The sequence below is a fragment of the Bactrocera latifrons genome, unplaced genomic scaffold, assembly GCF_001853355.1.
Source record: "Bactrocera latifrons isolate USDA-ARS-PBARC rearing strain unplaced genomic scaffold, ASM185335v1 scaffold_69, whole genome shotgun sequence".
Taxonomy (NCBI): domain Eukaryota; kingdom Metazoa; phylum Arthropoda; class Insecta; order Diptera; family Tephritidae; genus Bactrocera; species Bactrocera latifrons.
The window spans coordinates 380535-399189 of NW_017537367.1; the positions used below are offsets into that span (position 1 = coordinate 380535).

The 18655-nt window shown below is 35.0% G+C and overlaps 2 protein-coding genes across 4 annotated transcripts; both read left to right on the top strand.

Annotated features, from left to right (window-relative positions):
• Positions 1-88: 88 nt before the first annotated feature.
• On the top strand, positions 89-10048 carry LOC108975731 (fatty-acid amide hydrolase 2). Of its 3 annotated transcripts, none has more exons than XM_018944430.1 (8): positions 89-250; positions 5040-5257; positions 5306-5528; positions 7039-7256; positions 7329-7619; positions 7686-7811; positions 9028-9291; positions 9391-9681. In XM_018944430.1, exons 2-8 carry the CDS (start codon positions 5087-5089, stop codon positions 9679-9681), a joined length of 1584 nt encoding a protein of 527 aa, XP_018799975.1. In that variant the 5' UTR covers positions 89-250; positions 5040-5086. The 3 variants fall into 3 exon arrangements, with proteins under 3 accessions (XP_018799975.1, XP_018799973.1, XP_018799976.1); XM_018944428.1 differs by having other exon boundaries at positions 5056-5257; XM_018944431.1 differs by lacking the exon at positions 89-250 and having other exon boundaries at positions 5087-5257; positions 9391-10048.
• A 2608-nt stretch (positions 10049-12656) lies between these two features.
• Positions 12657-17723, top strand: LOC108975727 (fatty-acid amide hydrolase 2-B-like). Its single transcript, XM_018944424.1, has 6 exons — positions 12657-12830; positions 15141-15363; positions 15427-15644; positions 15705-15995; positions 16815-17207; positions 17271-17723. Exons 1-6 carry the CDS (start codon positions 12657-12659, stop codon positions 17565-17567), a joined length of 1596 nt encoding a protein of 531 aa, XP_018799969.1. The 3' UTR covers positions 17568-17723.
• The last annotated feature ends 932 nt before the right edge of the window (positions 17724-18655 follow it).

An 18655-nucleotide genomic window follows, 5' to 3' on the forward strand; every position in this document is an offset into this window, starting at 1 on the left:
GCATACACACATACACGTGTAGGAACGGATAAGCAAATACGGGCATTTGATTAAAGAATTTTGCTGGCGCTAGTTCGGCTAAGCTAAATCGATTGCAACTCAGTAGTGGACGCGTGCTGGAGGTGAAAGCAACAACGAAACGGGCGAAATACACGAATTGTAAACGATTCAGTGATCAAATCGAGGATATTCGACCGTAAACAAAAAAATACGCTTATAGTGGGAGATCGCCTACCCTGAATAAAATACGGTAAATTTCAAAGAAATGATGCATATGGCAGAAAAAATATAAATGAGGAGAAAGTGTGATGCTTGGCAAACCGAAAAAAAATTGTGTATTTAAAAATTAATTTGGAAAAAATACAATAATACCAGCACAACTTAGCTATAAGGAGTTCAAAAGTGAAGCTAGCTAATGTGGAATTGATTATTCGCTCGATATTTGTATCAAGAAAAACAAAAAAAATAAATAAAAATATTTTCATAATTTGCGTTAAGTCATGAAGATATCCCGTCAACTAAAGAAGCTTTCTGTTCATGGACAGTTCAGTTTGTATGGCAGCCATATGTTTTCTTCTAGCTAATAAAAACTTCTTGGCAAACTTAATATGTATACCCAATCCAGGGTATCAAAATCAAGGATTCAATCCTAAAATATAAATTTAGCCGGCAGGGACGCACTAGTTCGAGTAAAACCGGGTATTCTCGCAAGTTATGACAATTTAAAATTTGTGAAAGCGGTTTCGTGTTCGAGATATTGTTCTACAGTTCTGTGTGATCCTTACTGATAAAATTTTAAGTTTAACTGCTTACAAATAAATATGTTTCTGTTAATTATATGTGAAATGTGCAGGATTCGATATAATCCATTTCAAATTTTATGAAGTAGACTTATTTTTTACAAGCCATCCTATGCATAGCTAAATGGACAACCATTAAATAACCAAGATTAATAGGTGCTACTGTGATGAAATTGAAAGGTGAATTTTTAATTTATATTTCGCGTGTTTTTCGAATCGGTAAATTTTTTTCTGCAAATTGGTAGTAATCTTTGTGACATCTAAGCTAAACTTCATATCAAAATATTCATTAGTATTTGAGACACGCGTATTTTTGAGAGACTCTAAAAATGAATTCTTCGCTTTTATCTCGTGGGTAGTTTGTGATCATTTCACCAAATTTTCAACAAGTATCGTCCCGCAACCACCGCAATTACCTGACTTATCTTCGTGTAACTTCTGGCTATTCAGCAAATTCACATGCCCACTCCGAGGACACCGCTTTAACTTTAATTGAGAATATAAAAGCTGAATCGAAGAAGGCTCTGATGGCCATCACGTCGGAGGATTTTTGCAAGTGCTATGATGACTGGAAAATTCGTTGGAATAGGTATATTGCATAGGGAGGGGATTACTTTGAAGGAAATGGAATGGAGAAAATTCACCTTTCAATTTGATCATTTCTGATCTTCAGCAAAATATCACTTCACTTTCGGCATAGGATACTTTACTTGTCCTGCAAGTGATTCTTTTCGAGATTCCTCGAATTTATTGGGGAATGTTTACTATTATTACAAAAAACATTCTTTGCCATTAATTTTTTCAAGATTATCTCTTGTCAAGTGCATTTTTCGATGACTCGTTCGTAATTAAATATTCAGATTTAATAGCAAGATAACGATTGCCAAAGACTATTACATTCTCACCGGCATCGTATCTTGAAGAAATATCGACCGAAAATTCTACCGGCTCACAAAAAAAATTAAACCGTTGTTATTCTGGATGAAATGGCAGCACTGCAGCCTCTTCAGGTTCCTCTTGGTCAAGAGACTTGTGTTATTGCACAATCTTTATCTTGTATGCTTTCTATTTAAGATCTCTATGTAAAATGCTCCAGTCGGAATTGCTGATAACGGCGCCAAAACGACTCTCCACGTTCTTCGTGTGCACTCTCAGCTACAACAGCTATATTTTTTTACTACGTACTGGACTTGGTCATTCGGTCAAATATTATTATTAGATGGGTGACACAGTGTTGCGAATAGTACGCTCAGTAGGCCGATTAGATAGACCATAAGTTGACCGAAGCGTGCGAAACACATTCTTTAGAGAACGCGAATTTTCGTAATACTTGTGGAACAATTTGTAAGCGTTGTTCAAGCGGAGGTGTGCCCAAAAAATAAGGTGACATTGTATTTATTTTGAAAATTCTTTATTTATTCTTCCAAATAAATTTCAACCCCTTCAAAGTGATCCCCTCCCGATGCAATGCACTTATGGCAACGGATTTTCCAATCTTCGAAACACTGGTTGTGGTCACTTTCCGGGATGGCCTTCAGTTCCGTCTTCGCTGCGGCTTGAATCTCCTCTATCGTATAAAAACGATGTCCCCGGAGCGGTCTTTTGAACTTGGTGAACAGCCAGAAGTCGCACGGCGCCAGATCAGGTGAATACGGTGGTTGCGGAACGATATGCGTTGAGTTTTTGGCGAAATGATCACGAATTACGAGGGCAGTATGGGATGGTGCATTATCGTGGTGTAAAAACCAAAAATTGTCTTTCCATAATTCCGGCCTTTCTAAGCGGATAGCGTTACGCAAACGACGCATAACGTTCAAATAATATTCCTTGTTGACTGTTTGACGGGTTGGAAGGAATTCCTAATGCATAACACCACGATAACCACAGAAAACAGTCAACATGACCTTGATTTTTGAGCGACTTTGGCGCGATTTTTTCCGTTTTGCCTCTCTTTTGGCACGATATTCGATCGATTGATTCGAGGTCGTAATCATAGATCCAAATCTCCTCGCCAGTGGTAGTCGGAAAGCATTGTTCACACACTTCAACGCGACGCCTTTTTTCCAAAAATTCAATGTTTTCGGTAACAGACGAGATTTGACGCGTTTGAGGGCCAAAACATCTTTCAAAATGGTATTGGCTGAGCCTTTCTTCTCGGCTTGGAACTCACTATACCACTTGTAAAAACTTTTTTAGACATAGCTTCATCATCAAAGGCTTTCTGCACCATCCTCAACGTATCCGCAGCAGAAAATTGATTCCGTAAACAAAATTTAATGCAAATTCTTTGCTCAACAAATTTCGACATCGCAAAAAACGAAAAACTCACTTTTGGCAGCTCACAAAACTGACAGTACTACCCAACTAAAAAAAAATAATTTTCCAAATCCTTCGACGCGCGCAGTTTAACTTCAAATGTCACCTTATTTTTTGGGCACAGTAAATCAAGTATCAGCTATCGAAAAAAAACAAACCCTGACAAAAGTATAGTCTCGCTGAATAGCACGTGTCTAAATAACTCTTAATTTAATAACCCCGTTGGGCCAACGATATTATATAAGCATTTAGAAAATGAGTCATCTTCAATAATCGTAGGCCTTTAGTACCACTAGAATTACTATACTGATATCATAACTATTCTTACTTCGAATTCTAAAATTAGCTGCACAGGAACTAATCAACCTTCACAGATGCATTTCGTGAAGATATATTGTTAAAACAAAAAGTTTTCCATATAAAGACTTGAATTCGGTCAGCCAGTTAGTATGGTAGTTATATGCTACTACAATGTGCGTTCCAAAGTAAACAGGACTTAAAAACCAAAAAAAAAAAATTTATTTTATTCCAAATAGTATCCTTCTGTTTCAGTACAGCTTTTTGCACGGTTCAAAATCATGTCGAACGGGTGTTTAGCTCGTTGGCCGGTATGGCCGCCAGTATGCCGGTGCAAGCCATTTGAATGGCCTCTACGCTTTTCTTTCATGGGCAAATGCATTTTTTCCGATAAGAAGAGGACGCGCGGTGCCATATCAGATGAATACGGGGAGTGGTTAATGCTTTAAATGTGATTTTTGATCAAATAATCGTCCTGCGAAGGTTGGATTTTGAGCAATTTTTGGTCGTCAGTCAATTTGTGTGGAACAAATCGTGCACACATCTTTCGTAAGCTCAAATTTTCAGTCAAAATACGCCAAATCGATGTTTTTGAGATGTTCAATTCCACTTCCATGAATTTCAAGTGATGACTTCGGCTGATTTTTGATGAATTCACGCACAATTTCGATGGAATTTCCGGCGATCACGGATTTTGATTGGCTCACATGTTGATAGTCATTTATGTCCTCACGACCACTTTGAAAACGTTGCAACCATTCGTGAAACATTTCGATAAAAGTTTTACCAATTTTAAAACAAAATTTAATGCTGTCTCATTGTACGAAGCTCATTTTCGCACCGATAACACACACATACTGACTCTTAAAACGCAATAACTTCACTTCCAATCAATGAAATGTCATGATATTATCAATGGATAGTCGATAACGCACCAGTCGACATACAGATGGCGTCACCAGGGAGCGCTAAATCCGAAAAGTTACTGTCTACTTTGAAACGCACCTTGTATATACATATTTGTCCAATATAACAAGTTTCGTCAAATGAGCATGTTGATGAGAAATGAATGTGTGCAAAATTTTAAGTCGATATTTCAAAATTCAGGTACAATTTCACATATTTACGGTGGCATGAATGAAACACGAAATAAGATGGAACATGAGTGAAACAAAATTTTAATATTGGTTAAAACTGGTTTATATCTGAGCGCAGAACCTGAAAATATTGAAAATATGTAAGATTATGTATGATGATATGAGATTTTGCATTTCAGGTGACGATATACTCTATAGGGTTTTTTTTTTTTGGGTGGCTTAGATTTTCCTATAAGAGCAATTGTAAAACCAGATTTCATATTATCAAATGGAGAAATGAGTACGATCGCAGATCTCATCTAGAAAATGTCCTTAAATTTCGTTAGACTACCTTTTTCGGAGGCAGCGCGCCTCAATGTTCGAAAGCTAATTGCCAAAAAATTTAGAATAAATCCAGAAGCACTTTTATTTAACTCCTTTCTTTTATATCAATAAATTTTCAATAAAATTTTTATACTTCGGAAAAAGAACTCTTTACTGTTCATATATGTATATTTACTTTGCATTTCGGTAACATTAATATTTATAGTTGAACAATTTCTCAGGCGCTCTCATTTGCATGCCGAACTTAATATAATGCTCTTCGTATTACGTTTTGTTTTTGCCCTTGGCAATACATTATGCTATATCGTCAACACGCTTGTTAATTTTCTATTGCCGCGTAAACTGCCGAATTATCCACCAATCCAAGATGCGTTGCTGCTAAAATCTGTTGGCGAATTAGTTGTGGAGCTGCGACAAAAAAAGGTACCAAATTCAAAAAAATTGTATATTTATTAATAAAGTTCTTCGCAGATCACCGCCCAGCAGCTGGTGCAAGCGTACATCGCGCGGATACAAGCGGTCAATGGAAGTTTAAATGCCGTACTCGACAATCGCTTCGAGCAAGCGCTGAAAGAAGCAGAGCATGCGGATAGTTTAATCGCCAAAGCCAATGATGAGCAGTTAATCGCGCTCTTCAGACGTTACCCTTTGTTGGGTATACCGTTTACAGTAAAAGAGTCGGCCGGGGTGAAAGGTGAGCTGAATGTTGAATGTAAACGACGCGAATATTGAACTTTCTAATGACATGAAAAGCTTTTAGACACTTTTATTACGTATATTACGCAATACATTGTCTTTTATGATGAGTCATAAAGTAATAATAACTATACTTATAAGTACATTTCCTCATTTCCGAAATGACATTTAAGGTCAGCTTTTACACTTCAGACAGTGGTAAACGTGAGAGGAACTATGAAAACTCTGTAAACTCTGTAAACTTTAAATCGGCGATTTTTTTTTTTAATTTTTCATTTCTTAGGCATTTTTGTACTTCGTTAGTCATTTTATTTATCGTACTATTAAAAGAAATATAACCCTAAAAGCTTTAACGACATCGCTATGTCAACCCTATGTTTGTAGTAGGATGCCTTATAATTACCTAATTTATGATCATGGAGAGAAGATGAGATGAGAAGATGATGATGCTGACAGAATATAAACTGAATTTACTTCTCTATTCCATGCCAATATTATCTTCATATTTCTAGATAAGAAGATTATACGCTATTTTTGAACAAATTATGGTAGTATGAAATATTCATGATTTCATGCAGTGCATTTCCCGTATAACAAGTTCACTTAAGTTTTCGAAAAAATGTATCTAAAATATTTACCAAAATGCAATCCAAAATCAAAATCTGCCACTGACTGCAGAATTTCATATTCCATATACAAAATCATGTAAATCTTTATCTGATGTTTTATTTTTCAATTGCAAAGAAAAATAGTCTGATGGAAATTAAAATATCAATTACAGTTTGAAGTTTTTAGTGTAAGGTCTAGTAAAACAAAATCCAATATTTAGATCAAATATACTCCGCTTTGTTTGATAAATTATTGCCATTTTTCAAAATCTATTGGCAAAGTCCTGTTACATTCACGGTCGTCAACGACCGTTGTCACTTTACTTTACCAACGATTTACCGACGCAAATTCGGTTCAAAAATCCAGCCTTCTGTTTAATTTCTGGGCTATTAAAATAAATTTTACCCACAGGCTGACCGAAACGTAATCGATCAAAAATACATGTGTTTGGCTGTTACAATACCGGAACCATAAACACCATTCACATTTTCAGATGGGAGTTTTTAAAGAACAACCTATAAACAATTCTTTTTTTGCTGTGGACCATCTTTTACGCGTGCTCAAAATTTCGAGAAATAAAAACTCAAAGAGATCCAGTATAAAGTCAAAGTGAATGAGGATTTCTGAATGTTCACAGGACGAGTTCTTTTAGGAACCCAGACTTTCTGAGTGTGATGGCAACAACAAGATACAAAATCCAAGTCTGAGTAATGGTGTCCACTTATGCTAGACCGATTTTAAAACCAGGGCTTACTAGTTATATGTGTCTAGAATAAATTTAGTATGAAAACCCGACTTTTCGTGACCAATCAATAATTTTTCTTATAGAAAACAGAAATAAAAAAAAAAAATATTTCTCTACCTTTATCTCTTAACTTCATTTATGTTTTTATTCATAGGCCTATCGTTTGTTGTGGGTAACATTTATCGCACGAATTTGAAATGTGAAAGAGATAATGACGTTGTTCAGCGCCTTAGATCAGCGGGTTGTATACCGCTTTTGGTTTCAGCAAATCCTGAGTTTTGCATGAGCTACGAAACGAACTCCAAAATGTATGGAAAGTGTCGTAATCCATATGATCTTAACAGAGTATCTGGAGGCTCATCTGGAGGAGAGGTAAAATATTTAAAAGTGAATTTTTGCTGTTTTCAAATAAAGAAAATTATATTTTCTACCTATTGCCTATAGGGCGCTTTAAATGGCGCAGGTGCTTCAGTCTTCGGATTTGGTTCGGATATTGGAGGCTCTATTCGTTTGCCCTCAATGTTTTGTGGTGTATTTGGACATAAACCGACTGGCGGTTTGGTTTCAATTAAGGGTAGTTTTCCATACAGCGACGATCCGACTTTCGCACAGTATTTAGCCTCAGGACCAATAACACGATTTGCTAAAGATTTACCCATACTAATGCAAGTAATGGCTGGTGAAGATGCAAAGAAATTGAAATTTGACGAACCAATTCAATTGAAGAACATAAAGGTATGTATATGAATGATGAAGTATTTGAACAATTTACATATATGTATATATAAATTTCCTTTACAGATCTACTATGCCTATGGTTTTGAGGGTTTTGCAGCATTCATGCACCAGCCAACTGATTTCGACATTCAATTGGCCATAACCAGAGCGGTGAAATGTTTCCAAAAAGGTGGACTTACCACCGAGCAGGCAAGAAATTTAATTTATATAACCTTTCTTTCGTTATGACATCTATTGCTAGTGAGAGGAAGGAAAATAAGGGGTTATAACACTTTGATGAAACCAATTTTATTATTGATTTTACCTAAATGCTCCGGTCTTGAAATCTTCTGTTAGTCGCCAAAACTTTTCGTAAAGTTTTCTAGCAGTTCCTCTGTCGGCCAGCTTATCAAGCTCTTCATACTCATGCATTTCTGCCTCTCTCTTTTTCTGTCTGCAAATGTCTCGCTTCCCTCTTCAACTCTCGGTATCTTGCCAATCTCACACGTTTTGTTGTCGTTTGTAACGTTGCGAGGTAGAGAATCTGATTCTCACCACTACGACGCGGCACTCCTCATCGTATCAACTCTTCTTTTGTTTTCTCCAGACCATTGGTTTAGTTTGCAGCTGTAAGTAAGGAGCTTGACATCTCGTCACATATCCCGAATTGAATTCCGAGTCAATACTAGGACCTGGGAAAACTGGAGATGTGTCTTCCGTTTATCACAATATGATCCATCTGTCTGGTGACTTTTCGAGCCTTAGAATTTTCCTCTTCTGAAATCTAGTAATACAGATAACCCGGGGAAGGCGATCACCCTCAACCCACTTGAGAATATTTCATCATGGAGGCTGAATGTACCGACCAAACATACGTTCCACGCGCTCATAAAAAACATCATTGGTACCATGGTCTTTCTCTTCTGTCGGGACGTGGGCGTAAATCAGCGATATGATGAAGAACTTCGCTTTGAGAACATTAAACCAACTGGGCAGCGGCATCTTCCCAATTAAGGGACCGGACATTTCAGGTGCATGCACTTAAATCGTAATCCTTAACACGTTTCACGTAGTCATAAAAAGTGAGGTCTCTCATTCGAGGCTGTTCTGATCTTTTCATTGGGGTCTTTTTATACGTGGCGAGTTCCATTGTATCGCCTTTGACTTTAGCTCGCCTTCAAACTGATGTTTTTTGGCTACCCAGAGCATAGTTGGTCTAAGACCCTAAGTCGTGAGCTGCTATTACTATAATCTCTCCAGAACATCTTTAGTATAGGAAAATTCAAAACTTTTAAATCATTAAAAACATGCGAATATGCTATCTTAGTTCCCATATCTGTCTCTACAGTCTTTGCTTATTCTTACTTATATTCTGTGACATCAAAAAAAAATAATAATCTTCGCTAAAAAAAATTAACAAAAATAGATTAAATTGGATAAATTCGCGCACGCCAGAGAAATTGGTTTAAGCGCTCTCGCCGAACTGAAAGGCATACCGAGCATAACAAATGAAGCCAAGCCAGAAGTAAGTAAGCTTATTTGGGAGCTAATTTTATCACTCTTTGGACAATCTGTACACAATCGTGACGCTGTAATAATGGAATGGATAAGAACGAAGAAAATTTACCTAACCGATGAGCAAGCAGCAGAATTTCGTGCCGAAAGAGAAGCGCTGAAGGATGAGTTAGTGGTAAGTTCATTTATATAAAACCATTGAATAAATTATTTAACAACTATATTTGTTTATTTATTTATTTATTATTTCTTTTTTTTTTTTTTTTTTTTGCAGAAAATGCTCGGTGACAATGGCGTTCTCATTTTACCCACATTTCCCACCTCCGCATTTGGCTTCTATACAAGCACGTTGAACTTGGTAGGCGTGGATCTAATGCTTATGTTCAACATATTGGGTTTCCCCGCCACACATGTGCCAATGGGCTTGGATCATAGAGGCTTGCCGATTGGGTTTCAAGTTGTCGCTGCGCCGTATCAAGATAAACTATGTCTACAGATTGCCGCAGAATTGGAGGGTGCTTTCGGCGGTTGGGTGCCACCGCTGCAGCATGATATAAAAACATGAATGTTATTAGCTGTTAAAAGCTTTCAATGTGGTTCTAGTTTAAATTCATAAAGCTTTACATAGTTTCCAATATAGCAGAAGCTTTGGGTTCTGTGCACTCATGTACTTAGTTTGGGATTAAGCTCTGTCACTCTATCTCTTTTTCCCTTTTTACGTTAGTAGTTACGATTGATGATGATTAATGGCTTTAACTATTAATGTTCTCTTCATAAGCTCTTCTCTTTACATTTTTAGATATAACATACTGTAAGCAGAAATACTTATTTAAGGTTTATCTGAGCTTCAAATTTGATTTGATATCAAAATGTCTAGTAACGCTCACTCTTACAGGTTGTAATAGTTAATATTGAATAAAACTTAGTAACAATTACTGAAATGTTTTATAGAACAAGTTTTTAAATAAAATTAGCAAAGCTAAAAAAAACAAATTTTCTAAAAATAAAATAATTATTTACGCATTATAGTTTTTCTGAATATTTTTGGTAAAGTAAGTAAACAGACACGCAGAAAACAGCCCGAAATTCCCGATTTTAGAATATAATTTTCCAACTTTGCTTGTCTTTCAAGCATTTGATGACCATTGATTTAGTGAGTACCAACAATGAAACCGTGGAGCCTTAGTTTATTAAAGCGTCAATATTCTGCGAGGAACAATTCAAACGAAAAGTGTATTTTAAAGTGGAAAACCGGATATCTAGTATTTTTTACTATTTTATAATAATCATTACTAGTTACGAAAATTCACTTTTAAGCTCGATACAAAACCCAAGTGCAATACAAAGCATCTAAATAGTTCGAAAATATTACTGCATTTTCAAGTAAGAAATTTTTGTTGAATTTAAAGTAATATAATATATTAAAAAATAACATCCTTTATGCAGAAAATTTTGTTGAAATGTCCATTCCAAGAAAAAAATAAAAAATATATACTCACGTCTCTAAAGTTGTGTTTATTGGGTAGTCGGAAGAGTCTTTTCGTATTTGTCAATAGATGTCGGTGCCGTCGCATATCTAGTGCTAAAAAATCACATGGGCTCATACCAGTGTTGGAAAAGTAAGACTTTAAGCTTCATTTAACCAAAAAAACTGAATTGAATTCGGGGAAGTTGATAAACGATGCTCTATCAGTTCGTTTAGCACAACAATGGTTCGTTTGTTTCCGTTCTGGAAATTTCGATAATATCTCTAACGGAAAAATGGCAAAAAGTGGTCGACCAAATTGGTACATATTTATTTATTTATTTGTTATTATAAATATAAAAATAAGTTTAAGTTTGATTAGAAATACGACTACCCAATATTTATATCACGAATTTCTTCATTATTTTTGAACAGCTACTATAAACTTTTTTTCTACATCCCCAAATGAAATTTTTTTCTTCAAATAATTTTTACGAATTCTGCCGAATTCACAGTCCTTCATCATATAAAAATCTATGGCTTCGAAACTAAAAGTATATTATTCGAAATATTATCAGAAGAAAGCTCTCATCTACCAAAAACAATAAGGGTGTTTCTTATTTTATTATTTATGGGCGTATACGCTCTTGCTGCTGCCAATATGACTATTATTTATTTTTAAGTTCATTAAAAAGGTTTTTTTTTTTATAAATCTCTTTGTAGTTTTTTCCCGTTGCTGTTTTGTTATTTTTATTGTAGGTTCCTTAAGTATTTAACTATATTATACCGGCAACCTTATCCACCCGCTGCATTTATCCGTAGATTAGAAGCCATATATTTTTCATATGTATATTAATTTAGGGTTTTCAAACTGTTTAACATTTTTCAGTATGTTTAAATATAAAAACGTAGGAAAGCAGCAGATAGGAAGACCGATAGCAGAAAAGCTACTATAGATCCGATAAGTTAACCAACCGAATATATGTAAGTTCTCAGATATGGAAAGTGGAGAGATCTGCACAATTACATTTATACCAGTTGTTTGTTCGCTTAGACACTCTCCAATGTTTGGAGAATCACAACTATTATGAAGTATTTCAAATAAATGTATAATTTAGTCGATAAAAAAAATTTACCATAGCAACGTTGTCACTTGGAATTGTATTAAACGGGCAAGAAATATGAGCACATAATTTTACGTATGTACGAGTACTACGATCGCTTAAGGTATTGCCGGCGCTGTTTTCACTTTCGCTCATTTTCAAGTTCATCGCAAAGATGTTTTATTTAAACTTCTAAGTTCGTTCGTATGTGCTCTCTAAAAGCTTAACTTAACTGTGCCGACAATCTTATCACTTAAATGTGGTGATGAGCGTGCATTAGGGATGTTAATTTTTTTTTTTTTCAAAAAATTTCGAAAGTTAAACCAAACAAAGTGGAATGAAAATGCAAAATAACAAACTCGGGCAAGCGGTCGTTCAAACTTCACAGGTAGTTGAAACGTCTTCGAACTCATGTTTGCCTGGAATAAAACTTTCAAAATAAAAGAAGAAAAGTAGTTTTATATAGTGAACAATATTTATATCTTTATTATTTATTAGATGTAAAAACTGTAATTTTTAGTATTTTTCATAAGTTAAGTTTCTTTACTAAATATGCGTAAACGTACATAAAAAAATGGCCAAGCTTATTGAAAAAGTAAACACCTAAACATCACAAAATTTTTCTTTGAAATTGTCTTCTCAAATGTCAAATGTACAACCCTAATACTTGCACTTTGATTTAATTACTCGCTTGTTGAGTATCTCACACGTTGACATTATTGTAGCATAGCGCCTGAAGTGAATTCCAATTGGGGTCTTGCGTTCAGTAGGCTTCGCTCATTCATTCGCAGAAGTAGTAAACGCGCGCGACTAAAAATACTCACAATTTCGGTGTTGCATTCTTTCTCTCTATTTTTTATTTATTAGCATATTTTTGTTGCTTAATATTTTGTGTTTGCCGTACTTGGCATTGGTTACTGAGTGTATAAAAATACACATACAGATAATAAATATAAATAAAACTAATTAAAAATGGAGTTCCTACTGCGTTTATTACAATGTTTTTTGAAACTGATCTCAATTGTGATTTATCCGCTCTTGAACCTTTTATTGGCGCGCAAAGGTCCATCCACCATACCGCCAATTCGCAACCAGTTGGTAACATTTCCATTAGTGGAAGTGATAAAACTGATGCGACAGCGAAAGGTAAACAAAAACTCTTTCGAACAGTCTAAGTTTGAATGTTAGTATTGTTAGAACAAAATCTATTATATATCCGTAGTGTCAAACACAATATCCGTTATAAATGTGATTGATCGAAATTTGTACTGTTGTGGATTGTTGCAGTTTAAGCAAAATGTTATAAGTGTGTAATGTTATAAACATTTAATAACATAATAACCGAATACATATATTTTCTAAAATGAGGGCTCACGTGTAATTGGTGCACAGGAAGAGATGAAAATACGATATTCATATTAATTTTAAAATATTTTGTATAAGATTAAGATGTTTACCCTGGAAGTTCGCACATCTTTATATTAAGTATATGGGAGCTAAGAGAATTATTGAACCGATGCAAACAATATTTGACAAACACACATACTATTATTGGGAAATACTATCTATGGATTTCAATTATATATCTTACACATTGACCGAAATTTTCGGGTAAAAGTCTACTATTCGGTACATAGTGGCTTGAACAAGCGGTCTCAATACATCTCGGCGATAAAAAAATAGTGTTATTGATTTATTGCGCTTTTAATACATTTAAACTTTATCTCTGTATAGAGAGTAAGCGGGATTATAATACGATTTTGATTTTTGGTCATTGTAGTTTTAGTGGTTTCGGAGATATGTACATTAAAACAATTAATAGGCGTGGACATGTCCACACATGTACACTTGCCAAAAACTGTGAAATGCAACTATAATTTTGTATAAGATCAGACCCTGGTAACCCATACGTAATATTCTAACAATTTAATAAGAAAACACATATTCAAAATAAAAATTCCCTGTCACAATAAAGGTGATCCCAAAGCCAGCACCAAATAACCAAAACATACACTATTAAACATCTTTATGGAGCGCAAACTGTTTATTTAGTTGTTGGTGGTTTTAACCTGAAGAATTATAATATTTTTTAAATATTCTCCATCGAAATTTTAACCACTCTTGAGAGCCCTTAAAGCTTGTAACCATTGCTCAGACGATATTAGGCAAGAAAACTTATTTTAAACTTTACGTTTTTAGTCAAATTTTTGAAAAAAACTGTATAAATAACGAAACTAATTCCTTTAGGTAGAATATTATATTCGAGTATCTTAGATTACTTGCCTAAAACCCATAACCACTAACAAATAGAAGACAAGCTATCTCCTCTAAAACGACGAGGCGGTGTTAGAAGAATTCAAGACACTTGATATGTCAATTACACTACAAGAACATAAAGACTTTGAAGCAGGTAAACAATAAAAAAAAGCTAGTAGCAGCTGTGAAAAAAGCAGGACACCGATATCTGAGTTTTTTGAATATAAGGAGGAAAAAATAAATGCTTTAAATCCAAAAAATTATGGTGTGGTTTGAATTTTTCCATACATTTTGAGGTTATGAGAAAATAATGTAAATACGAAATGTGTAGATATTTTCTGTAAACACTCAACTCAAATACTTTCTTACCTGTAACTTACTTTTCCTTTCCTATTGATATATGTTTTGTGTTCATTTCCTTTTCCAATGAGTTACATACTATCATTATTTTGTCTTTGGTATCTAAACTTATCGACTTTAATCTGTACAGTTCCTTACCCCATTTATATACATGTATCAATACAGTAATAAACTGTCATGACGTTTATGCAAATAATTGTAATTACACGAGGCTTTTCTGACTGTACAATAATTTAATTGCATAATAGAATAAATAAGAAGGTGCTAAGTTTTATTATCAGTATTACACTACTGTAGTTTTTTACGATACTAAACGTTTAATACTATTTACTATTGCAAATAATAATAAGCAAATATTGGACAAAGGTCTTTTTAGATTTATTAACGTATCTTGTGTTTATCGAACTTTTATTAATTTATGCGCAAAAACACACAAAATCTTATTTATAAACAAACTCTCCGTACTTTTGTAATTTCCGTCTTCAGTATAAGTCTTGAAGCAAATCAGAGGGGCGATCTAATAGCTATACTTCTTCGATGTTCGAAAACCACATAGTGACAAGTATATTTAGTATATTTACTGTAGCCACCTATTTGCTTTCATGTTCATGCCCTGACGTAAAGATTCTAAATTTGACAAACTCCTTATAAGTTCCAGAGCAGTTAACAAAACTGTCGGGCATATCTCTGTTAAATAACACATTATCCTAATACAAATACCACTGTTGTCCTTCTTAATATTGCACACTGTTCGAGGTGGGACTATATATTTGAATATTGTATCAACTTACTTGAACCACTTTAATTAAACGTCTTGTCATTGAACTGACAACTTTTCAGTTAAAATCTGTGGATCTGGTGAAAGCTTACATTGAACGTATCAAAGAGGTAAATCCTCATATCAACGCAATTGTGCAAGATCGTTTCAAAGGCGCGCTGGAAGATGCCGAGCGCGCCGATGGACTAATCGCAAAAGCCACAGGCGAACAATTATCAGCACTTTTTAGACGCTATACCTTATTGGGTATACCATTTACGGTAAAGGAATCATGCGGATTGAAAGGTAACAACATATTAGTAAAGAATCTTATCTGTTAAGACTTTAATGATAATAAAAATTATTTAGGCATGCCCATCCGTGTTGGTAGCCGTCAACGTGCTCATCTGATAAGCTCCGCCCATGGTGAAGTGGTGAATAATGTGGTTGCGGCTGGGGGTATACCATTATTGGTCTCCATAACACCAGAATACTGCTTTAGCATGGAAACAAATCCAGCAACACAGAAACGTTGCGTAAATCCACACGACAATAAACGTACAGCAGGTGGATCATCCGGTGGAGAAGTATGTAAATAGCAAAAAAAAAAATATATATATACTTTTTATGCACTTTCTCTTATACAGGGTGCTCTGAATGGTGCGGGCGCAAGCTTGTTTGGTGTTGCTTCCGATATTGCTGGCTCCATACGATTCCCGAGTTTATTCAATGGCGTCTTCGGTCATAAGCCCACAGGCGGCATTACTTCAATAGAAGGGCATTTTCCAGACTCCAAAGATAAAGTTTGCCTTGAGTATCTTCAATTGGGTCCAATCACACGATTTGGTCGTGACTTAGGCGTACTAACGCAAATTATGGCCGGTAAAAATGCTGAAAAACTAGATCTACTCACACCGGTTGAAACAAAAGATATTAAGGTAGAATATTGTACAGTATATGAGGTGTGTTCACAAAGTATCGCGAATTTTGTGTTTTTTCAAAAATTATTTATTTATTCATGAATATCTATTTTGTCTCCTTCAAAGTAATCCCCATGAGATACTATACACTCCTGCCAAAGGTTTTTCCAATCTTCGAAGCACTTCAAAAAATCATTTTTTTTTTTTTATCTTCTTCAGCTACTCCTTCGATGCCGTCTTTATCTCGTCAAGAGAATCGTAACGTCGTCCTTTCATGGGCCTCTTCAGTTTAGGGAACAAGAAAAAGTCACAGGGGGCCAGATCTGGGGAATACGGTGGCTGCGGCATCATTAGTGTGTTGGTTTCGGCCAAAAAGTCGCGCACAAGCAACGATGTGTGAGCAGGGGCGTTATCGTGGTGCAAAAACCAAATTTTGTCACATCTTCTCGGCCTTCTGAGAACATTTTGTACCTCCGATAAACGCTGCTTCCTCCCAAGGTAGCTTCTCCGTATGCCACAGTCAACATTCGGAATGCATCCGCGCACTTAATTTCGTTTTTCACACAAAATTTGATACAGGTTCTTTGATCCATTTTTTTGAATAGGTAAAAATCGAAGACGATCCAAAACACGTGCAAGCAAAGCAGCTGTCAGGAATTAAATGATCATTCAAAATGGCCAAGCTTGTCGGCATAAGTGAGAGACATAGACAAATTCGAAATTCGAATATACGTAACCCGCGAAAATTCAAAATTCGCGATACTTTTTGAACACACCTCGTACTATGATAAGTATTTCTTTCGAAACAAAAGTCAGTTAATTACTAATATCTCACAGATTTTTTACGCACTTGGATTTGATGGGCTTAATGGTGTTTTACATAAATCGCCCGAAACAGAAATGACACTTTCAATTTTGACTGCTTTAAAGTACTTAAAGAGTCGTGGTTGTGAAGTTGAACGGGCATCTATGAACGATTTCAGAAACTCACTCGAAATATCGCTCGGCGGTTTGGTACTCTTAGAAGACTTTCCTTATTTAATTAACACATCAAAGAAACAAAATTTAAATGAATTTTTAACTGAAATGGGTAAAGCAATATTAGGCAAATCGGAATACACCAGAGACGCTTTATACTTTGAGTCCATGAGACGTTTTAACGCCGGAATGCGCATGGAAAATATATTGAAATACAAAGCTGAAGCGGAGATGCTGAAAACTAAGTTTGCTGTAAATCTATTAATATTTTCGAATAATGCCTTTTAACATTACTTATAATTTTTTCTTTTTTAGAAAATGCTCGGCAACAATGGCGTTTTATTTTTCCCTACATTTCCTGTACCTGCAATCCATCATAATTCTTCGATATTGTTTCTTAGTAATGTCGATTATTGCATGATATTCAATATACTTGGCTTTCCGACTACCCATATACCCATGGGACACGATGATAACGGCTTGCCGGTCGGCTTTCAAGTGGTCGCAGCGCCCTACAAAGATAAGCTATGCTTTCAAATTGCTGGTGAATTGGAAGCGGCATACGGTGGTTGGGTTATACCAACACCACACCAGCTTGAACCATTAGAATAAACGAATATTGTTGATTTGATAGTATTTTACGTAAATGTAATTAATTAATGTTAATTAATTAATTGATAGGGTATTTGTTCATAATTTATAAAACAATATTGGGCATTCAGATTCAATGATTCAAATTGTAGATAAATACAGATATTTTAGAAAATAAATAAGGATAACAAGTCTGTTCTTATTTATACTTAAACAGCCATAAGTACATATTTATATTTTTATATTTATACCCAGGGTCGTATTAAGTGCAGGGTTAACGTAACATATTTTGTACCAATACATTTTTTTTTATCTTTTTATTTATTTATTTTTTATTTTTTGTTTCCTTTTGTGGTGCTCTGTTGACTTAAATGTTCATGCTTAATACGTTATTCGTCACATTTGATTTTATCATTATACCCTTAATATTTAATAAGTTTGCCACGATATTTGTAATATATATATACAAATTTTATCGTCAGCATGACTGAGCTGAGTCGATTTGGTCATGTGCGTGTGCCTGTCCGTCAGTACCTCTAGATATCCGCGAACTAATCGCTCACCTTTTGAGATATCAATTTAAAATTCCGCAGACGTCACTATCTCGCCAAGAAGCTGCTTATTTGTTGTAACCGTAGGTATCGGGTAACATGTAACATACTCGTATACCTGCAGTTGTCAAATAAACTGCACTGAACATTAGATTTCCAAGAGTTTCAATTTAATTTTTGAATGTGTATGAAATCCAAGACAGACGATTTTTGAGGCTTAGAACAGAGACTTAGTTCTACGACTGTAAATCTATCAAAGTAAGAGAAGTCATTGTTCGCTCTCTTGTTTTTTAGGCACCGACAGTACAACTTTCAGATAGGAACTAATTTCGTACGAAAGCTTTTCTTTCAGCCATTTCATTTCATTAGTGCATTTCAATATACATATATGTATAGCGTGATATACGCTAAGCCCATTAAAGTTTTGACGACTGCAATACTAATGAAATAAGACATCTGATTTTATAATCAAGGAGCATGCTAAAATAAATTTCTGAGCCATTTTTCAATGAATTCTGTATAATTACGGACTCAAAGAAGACGACCAACACGAATCCC

Bases quoted from the DNA above. Each gene is read 5' to 3' on its own strand.
- LOC108975731 (XM_018944430.1), top strand. From the start codon at position 5,087: ATGCTCTTCGTATTACGTTTTGTTTTTGCCCTTGGCAATACATTATGC. The intron at 5,529-7,038 runs GTGAGCTGAATG...TTTTATTCATAG, and splicing joins AGAGTCGGCCGGGGTGAAAG to GCCTATCGTTTGTTGTGGGT. The intron at 7,620-7,685 runs GTATGTATATGA...TTTCCTTTACAG, and splicing joins TTCAATTGAAGAACATAAAG to ATCTACTATGCCTATGGTTT.
- LOC108975727 (XM_018944424.1), top strand. From the start codon at position 12,657: ATGGAGTTCCTACTGCGTTTATTACAATGTTTTTTGAAACTGATCTCA. The intron at 15,996-16,814 runs GTAGAATATTGT...AATATCTCACAG, and splicing joins TTGAAACAAAAGATATTAAG to ATTTTTTACGCACTTGGATT. The intron at 17,208-17,270 runs GTAAATCTATTA...TTTCTTTTTTAG, and splicing joins TGCTGAAAACTAAGTTTGCT to AAAATGCTCGGCAACAATGG.